Source organism: Hydra vulgaris, chromosome 02, assembly GCF_038396675.1.
Source record: "Hydra vulgaris chromosome 02, alternate assembly HydraT2T_AEP".
NCBI lineage: Eukaryota > Metazoa > Cnidaria > Hydrozoa > Anthoathecata > Hydridae > Hydra > Hydra vulgaris.
This window is the reverse complement of record NC_088921.1, coordinates 29281443-29290000: the sequence shown is the minus strand read 5'-3', so window position 1 is coordinate 29290000 and position 8558 is coordinate 29281443. Positions and strand designations below refer to the sequence as shown.

General features: G+C 27.2%; 1 protein-coding gene across 4 annotated transcripts in view; it reads left to right on the top strand.

The window, feature by feature from the left end:
* The window catches only part of LOC100206653 (bromodomain-containing protein 3), a 26469-nt gene extending 17911 nt beyond the window's left edge, over positions 1–8558 (top strand). For 2 of the 4 annotated variants that reach the window (XM_065790521.1, XM_065790523.1), the window contains 10 exons: positions 1–64; positions 3882–4126; positions 4203–4257; positions 4434–4565; positions 4652–4695; positions 5884–5944; positions 6661–7035; positions 7443–7618; positions 7698–7904; positions 7989–8558. The exon at positions 1–64 is cut by the window's left edge and continues 46 nt beyond it. In XM_065790521.1, the coding sequence (XP_065646593.1) occupies positions 1–64; positions 3882–4126; positions 4203–4257; positions 4434–4565; positions 4652–4695; positions 5884–5944; positions 6661–7035; positions 7443–7618; positions 7698–7904; positions 7989–8054 (1425 nt within the window). In that variant the 3' untranslated portion in view covers positions 8055–8558. Of the gene's footprint in view, positions 65–3881; positions 4127–4202; positions 4258–4433; positions 4566–4651; positions 4696–5883; positions 5945–6657; positions 7036–7442; positions 7619–7697; positions 7905–7988 lie in introns of all 4 variants that reach the window. The other 2 variants (XM_065790520.1, XM_065790522.1) reach the window with 1 other exon arrangement.

The window sequence follows — 8558 nt, the reverse complement described above, 5'->3', positions numbered from 1 at the left end:
GAAATCCGAGCGATGACTTATGATGAGAAGCGACAATTAAGCCTTGATATTAATAAGCTGCCAGGTATATTAGTTAAGCCTGATAAAGCATTTAATATTATGTAGTGACTGACTTGGGCTTAATTTTTAATGAGGTTATGGAAGGGTTTGTTAAAATAAAGATTTAATGTTGATTAACTGTATTTTTTCTGTTTATTTTAGAGGAAAAGTACAAATTTTTTATTTGATCATAAAGTGATCTCAAATCTTAAAAAATTGTTTTAAATTTAATTCCTGAGATCTTTTTTTTCTTTTTGTAAAATTGTTTACTCAAACTATAATATATAATAATGAGCAGAAGTTTCATACAAGTTAACAAGGTTAATTTAAATTTTAGTTTGTTTAGGGGGTTGTCTATAAATAATGTCATGCAATTTTTGACATTTTCAGACCCCTTTCCCTTCCCCTTTCCACCCTAGTAACAACTACACAACAAGTTTGTACCCCTCCCCCTTCCCCCAAATTTTTTGTTGTTGTTTTAAATACGATATCTTTAATTTTCTGAGCTGCTTTTAGTTATCTAATGAATGCATTTTAATATTTTATATAAATTTTAATTATTATTTGATATTACTTTGAAAGTCATTGTTTGTACGCGCATACAAATAATAAGCCCACAAAAAAACTATTTAAATGTTGAAATATTTTATTTTGTAAAAAATATTTTGTTGTACTTTAAGTAGTTTTATGTTTTAACTATTATTGTTAATTATAACTATATTTATTTATTATTTATATTTTTTTAAAGTTTCTCACAATAATAATGGATGCATACATAAATTGACTGATATGGCCGTTGTTGCAGTGTAGTTACATACATTGACTGACTTAAATAAGTATGGAGAAAGTGGAGTGTGCATACATTCTTTTTTGCACTCCTATAGTTCAATATAAAGTTGTATAAATTAATAGTGACTAAACAGACATACTAAAACTAACATACTAACAACATACTAACAACTACCAAAGATAATTTTTGATAAATACATAATTTAAATAACCTCTAAGTTTGTGTCACGGTGCAGGTTGCATATGTACTATTATTGTTGTTTAAATAATTATTATGTTATTTTATTTAATAATTATATTATTATTAATTATATTTTCATTGATGATGTTTTGTTTATATCATTGACAGATAAAGTCTACATTAATTTACTAAAATTAAAGTCAATTTAAAAAGTTAATTCCAATAAAATTTAGGTCAATTTAAAATGTCAAACTAATCTAAGTTAAATTGCCATAACCACAGTTGAGTGTACATACATCAACTGAGGGCTTATGAATTAGGCTAGGCACTCTTTTAATCAATAGTTTTTCTAGATTTGAAACTTGAAAAAAAAAATTTTGCGTCACAAAGTTGAATATCCCAACCCCCTCCTCTGCACCTTTATCAAATCATAACAAATTTAGTATTTTAGCCTTTTTTTTAAAAAAAATGTCCTATAAATTTCTTTCTATTGATGAAAATATAATCTTAAATCATACTATTGCTAATAATTTTAAAAAGGTATTTTTTGCAGGTTTTTAAAATGTTTAATACTTATTCTCTTTTGATTGATCTGTCAACCAAAAGTGAGCACATAAAAAATATTCCTAAAAACAATAGATTTCTTTGTCCTGATTTTAACTCCCTGGACTTTTTCTTAAATTGGTTCTTCGCATGTTTTTCAAAGCTCTGTGTACTAAAGTAATTAAATTATTTTTAAAATTGTATTATTTAGAAGCTTTTAAAGTAGCCTAAGTAATTTCTATACGCAAAAATTTCTTTTGGGGTTCTCAAATTTTAGAATTCTCTTTTTTATGTAAACTGTTTGAAAAAACAATGTTCCACAAACTCTTTATTGTTTTAGAGAAATGCCTTTAAAAGTACTAAATGTCTCTATAATTATGTATTACTATTGCAGTGCTTTTTTAAAACTTTTGTTAATTGATTGAATAGGGTAGCCTCATATAACTAATAATTAGTAGCCTTGTATAACTAATATTTATGCTAGTTGCTTCAGCTCTTTTATTAGGTTGTAGTTGTTTGATATAATCTTATTATATCTTAATGCAAGGCTATATACTAAGTTGCTGGGGAGGATGGGGGGGAGTGAGTTGTAATAAATAGTGGCTGTTGTATCAGTTGCCTTTTTGTATAATTCTAACTGTCCATCTAGCTTTATGATAATTGTTAGGTCCATAAAATTATTAGAGTTGGTAGAATTAATAAAAGTAAATTTGGTTGTGGGGTAGATGGCATTCATAAATTTATAAACTTGTGTTAGTTTCTTTGGAGACCCATGAAAAATAAAAAAAATATCATCTATAAATCAATTTATAAAACGTAGTCCACTCTGAAAATTGGTCAATTATTTTCTTATATTGATTAAGAAATAAATTTACAAGTACTAGATTATAACAAACTCATGGCTTGATAGAAATTTCAGGTGAGGTTTGACAAGCTCTTGACAACAACCTTTTTGTGTTAAATGTTTGTTGACTTTTGATGCACTTGAACACGCATTATTCTCTTTAACAAACTACAATATTATGTTTTTAAACGTTTTTTTTTCTATCTATCTACCTTTTAATAGAGCCCAACTTACTTAGATTAATAGTATCAAGATGACACCAAATTTCTAAAAAAGTCTAAAAATTAGAATCCTTTTTTTTTCTAATTTCATATAAACACTTTAAATAATTTATCTGCATAACACTTACCACTGGATTCACGCTTGCTATTATTTGCTAGTGAATTCTTATTATAGGAAAACTAGCACTTTTTTACTAATTTTATTATATAATACTATAAATTTTTTCTATTTTGCTCAAATTTTACATTTATTTTACAAAATAATAGTATTAAAAAATTACAGTATTAATAGATTTTACAATTTAATAGTATTATTTAATAACACAGGTCAACAAAAAATTTTTTTTTTCTGGTGCCGAGCAAACAATTTGTTTTTTGTATAGCATTTCTCATTTTGATTTCAAATATGCAACTCTTTTTTTACCATCAGGTCAAGTTGTAAAGATATTTAGGTTCAAATCTTAAGTATTTAGGGTAAAGTCCCTAATATTGTCGAAAAAAAAGTTATTCAAAAGTATGTCAACCTGGGTCTCAAAAGAAGCGTATTTTCATAAAGATTTCAAAAATGTTATTCATTTGTAATAAAAATAAGTATTTTGTGTATTTTTGGTGAATAACATTCTGTTGACTTTTTTTTAAGAGTCTTTAGCATTTTTCACATAACTTTTTTGTCAATAAATTTTAAGGAAAAATATGTTTTCTAAAATCTCTATGAAAATACGCTTCTTTTGAGACCCAGGTTGACATACTTTTGAATAACTTTTTTTTTTGACAATATTAGGGACTTTACCCTAAATACTTAAGATTTGAACCTAAATATCTTTACAACTTAAAAAAAATTTTTTTTTTTTGTTGACCTGCGTAATTAATCGGGTATTTAAATTTTATTTGTATTTAAATAATTGTATACATTTTGAAAATTTTCAAATAATTTTTTACTTTTAAATCAGTTTAGTAAGTTGAAATTTACCACTAAAAAAGTGCTATGGTTTCAACTGCTTTGGGTTTGGAATAAATAAACTTGATTTAACTTTGACCCAAGTCCTAGTTGGTTTCTACTAATATATCCATTACAACAGCGATTATAGTTAGACTAGATACTTTTAGTGTAATTGTTTGTATTGCATACTGATTTTTGTAATAAAATAGCTGAATAGTGAAAAAATGTTTAAGTATGTTTATATTAATATAAGTATTTATATTTTAAATGCATATGATACATAGTCATGTGTAAACATTTAAAACTAAAATCTAACATTTGTAGGAGATAAACTTGGTAAAGTTGTTCATATTATTCAGTCAAAAGAGCCAAGTTTGAAAGGAAATAATCCTGATGAAATTGAAATAGACTTTGAAACATTAAAGCCTGCGACTCTTCGTGAGCTTGAGAAATATGTAAACTCTTGCGTTAAAAAAAAGAAAACAACTCCTATTAAAAAACCTAAATCTGCAGAAGATCGAGGTGCATTGCAAGCGAAAAAAAAAGAAGAATTAGAAAAACGACTTCAAGTATGTATATTTACACTTTTTTTTTTTGCAAGAAATAAAATTGAAAAAAAAAATTAACTAAAAAACATCTTTTCAGGATGTTAGCGGTAAACTTCAAGCTGTTACACCCAAAAGTAAACCTAAATCTAAAGGTAAGCAAAAGTAGTTGTACTAAACACACCATCTGTGTACAAGTTATACATGTATATGTGCTTTGTAGTACATCTAAGGTCAGCACATCATATAAATAAAACTTTAGCTGAAAGTGTTGGGCATGAGTACTTCAGCTATTGTTATTATTGTAAAATATACTATATATTTAATTTAGATGTAGTGTCTACTGAGCCTAAAACATCACGCTTATCCGAGAGCAGTACTTCGAGTGGGAGTTCAAGCAGTTCAAGTTCAGATTCTAGTAGTGGCTCCAGCTCTGATAGTAGTTCTGATTCTGAAAATAATGGTAAGTTTTTTGTTTTAAATATTTATTGCTCCTTTTGATTAATACTTATAAGTTAAAATTTTATCTAAATATTTTCTTGTTTTTAGATGGAGAAAAGTTAAAAAAACCACATGTTAAAAAACCCCAAGAAGTATGTTTTTGTTTTAAACTCACATAAAATTGTGCTTGAAAATAATTTTTCATGCTTGTTTATGTTGTTTTTACTTTATTTTAATGTTTTTATTAATAATGTGATAATTTAAAATATTTTTTATTACAATACCTGAAATATATATATAATAGGGTGGTTCAAAAAGTAACAATTAAAAAAAAATGCTATATTGGAATTCATAAACATGTTCTATATAATAAAATAATACTGGATTAAAAAAATTTCTGAATAAAAAAAAGGTAACACAAGTAATATGTAACTGGGGCCCTGGCTAAAAATGAGAATTTTTGCAAATCAAGCCCCGGCAAAAATTATAAGATTTAGCAGGGGTTGATAGCCGGGGCTAGAAATAGTTTTATAATTCTTTAATTATTATAATTTTATACTTACATTTACTATTTATTAAATTCTGGCATATATTTATGCCAGTATATAATAAATAGGGACAGATACAGTAAAAGGTCGCTACTTTTTGAATAAGAAGCCAAGTAAGAATGAGTATTGGTTTATTGTAATAGAGATGATAGCTTGTTTGAACGTTGCCCATGATAAGAAAAACAGCATAAAAGAGGAAGGCTAAAGTCTGATGATGATGATGATGATGATGATGATGATGATGATGATGATGATGATGATGATGATGATGATGATGATGATGATGATGATGATGATGATTACAATAATGATGACAATAATGATGACGATGATGATGATCATGATCATGTTAATCATAATGGTGTTTATAAATGCATATATATACAAACATAAATTTTGAAGAAAAAATGTACTTTAGGATGTATGTTTATGCAGATCCAGTCACAAACCTGGCCCCGGCTATATTTTATCAAACCCAGCCCCAGTCAAATATCAAATCCCGTCATTTACTAAACACAAGATCTTTAACATCAAGTCTAATATTATCAAAAAAACGGACCTCAAAAGTAGCAAAATTGTATAAAAATTTTAAATATTATTTCATATAAAAAGTATTAGTCAATTAAATAAAATTTAAATTCTTTCATTTTTTAAAGAAAATAATAAGTACATTTTTTCATAGTTTTTTTTAAAAGAATTTCTTTAGTTTGTATTTTATAAATTTATTATATTATGTATTGATATATTTTTATACATAAGTTGTTAAAGTTATTTTATGTTATTTTTCTGTAGCTCAAGCATAAAAGTATTGGTAATGTAATGGAAGATCTGAAGGATTCTGATAAACCACCTGGTAAGATGGCAGAATCTTTGATCTCAAATTATAGAGTGTCCGTTTTTCTTTCATTTTTAAATATCCTAAATATAATAATAAAAATTTTTTGGGTCATTAATTACAGGAGATTTAAGCTTTAGGATGTTTTGGTGTTGAAAATTGATTTCAACAGATTTTATTTTGTTTAGTTTTAGTTAAGTGTTTAAGGAACTGGATTCAATTTGGAGACTCAACATACTAGCGATTTAGTTTTTTAAAGTCTTGTTGATTATTCCATGACAGTTGATCACTCATTTTTAGAGTCAGCAACATATAACCATACCTTAATTCTGTGGTCTTTTTAATCTTGATGAAAGAAGGAAAGTTATTTATATGTTAAAAACTATTTGAAGCTGAGAAACAAGCAAATGATTAAAATATTTCCAAAATTGGTGACCGGAAAATATTTTTGTGATATTTGCGTTAAATATAAGTAATCAAATAAATATGTCCAAGACAGTGCATAAGCCTAATTGATTATACCATTGTTTTATACCTAATTTATCTTATCATTATTTTATACCTAATTGATTATACTATTGTTTTATACCTAATTGATCTTATCATTGTTTATGGCTTTAATTATCAATTTTTTTTTAATTTGTTTCATTTTTTAAATATTAAAAGATAAGATACGTTTTTATTTTTTTTTTAGCGGTTATTTCCTAAAACAAGATTTTTTTTTTTTTTAGCAGTTATGGTATCTCCTAAAACGACTGCTGCTGTCACTAGTAATTCATTTGTTAATATTCCATCGAGACCCGCTCCACTACAAGCAATCTCACAAAATACGCCAAAAACTCTAATTTTACCTCAAAACAATTCGAATGTAGTAAAAACTGTAACGAAACCTACTACTAGTTCAATGTTACAACCTACTTCTAATAATTTACTTGTTGGAGGTTTAAAAACTCAATTTTCTGATACAACACCTAAAATAACAAATAAAACTCCTGTTTCTACGCCTACTTCTAGCTTATCGACTGTTGGTTCTAACGATTCTTCGAAAATATCTTTTGGCATTATTGATGATAGCTTGCTTTCAAAAACTATGCCAAAATCAAAACCTGGTAAGCACTTATTGCAAACTTTAATTTTTTTTAAGTAAAAGGTGCTCGGTGCTCGGCGCTATTCAAAGTGAAAAAAGGTTTAGATAGTTATTCATGGGCCAAAACAGACCCAAATAAAAACATATTTTATTTTTCTGCTGTTCACATAGTTTTCACGTCCTATTAACAACCCTGCTGAGAAAAACAAATCAATAAGTGTTGTTAAATCCAGAATAGTTAAAACAATTTGCGTATGCAACGTTACAAAAATCTGATTTACTTGATTTTAAATAGATGCAAAAGCAAGATGCAACGCTGTAATAAAAAATTAGTGACATGTTATTGAATATTATTTAAAAAGTTTTTATTCAAGCTTTTTTAAATAGTTTAATACGTAGCAGTAACGATATTTTCTTAAATTTTTTTAGAATTATTAAAAACTGTGGTATCCACTGAAAATTCTAAAAATGGCGGTACTTTAAAACATGTTAGTTCTTGGGGTACACCTTTTAATTCAGTTAAGAATGCTACAAAACTTGACCAAACCAACAAAGCTGCCAGTTTCGAGCAATTTCAGAAGTTGGCAAAAGATAAAGAAGATAAAGTGTGTGGTTCATGTTTTATTTGTGGTGCATAGCATTTTTCTAGTTTATCCTTGAAGTTAATTAGATATAATTTTTTAGGAAAAAGCGGCTAAAATGGTAGAGGAGCAGTTAAAACGTCAAAAAGAACGCGAAGAAATAGATAGGCTGCGCTTGATTGAAGAAAAAAAGAGAGAGAAGGAAGAAGAGGAAGCTTTAGAGCGCGCTAGACGACAACAAGAGGAGAATGACCAAAAAAAGAGAGAGTTAGAAAGAATGAAAGAACAAGAGCGAAGAAAAAGACAAGCGGTAGATAAATTATTTTTTTTCCCCGCAGTTTTAGTATATTAAATTTAGTTATTTCATTTTGCAGTTTTATTCTATTTCGTATAGCTTGCTGGCACTATTGATATGACATTACAAAGCGACATTATGGGAGACTTTGAAGCAACGTTATAATTTTCTTATGAAATCAATAAATTCCAAAGATGTGGGGTTTATCATTGTTTAATCCTGTTGCAGAATTCGGTTTGTAAATATTGCGCAATCTGTTATAAAGAGAACAGCCTCGCTTTCTTTGATCACGGATTTTATTTATGTTGAAAACTCTTGACGTGGCTGTCGTTGAAAATTCTCCAACTTGTTGAAAATATATCCAATTATTTTTTAAATAAAATCTTTTGTGGTTTTTTAAATGAGGCGTGCGCACGAACCTTTAAAATTGTTCATCTACTAATTCAATTTGTTTCAACATAATTTTGCCTTAAAAATTTGCGTTTTTTAAGTCATACGTATGCGCTAAAAAACTATATTTATAAGTCATTTAGAAATCATAACAACGGGGACTTTTTTTTTTTCCTACAGTTGTTAAACGATTTCGATGTGACAAGTTTATTATAAAGGACATGAATGTGTAGATATTTTTGAAACTGAAAAGTTTTAAAGTGATATAATTAGCAAAAA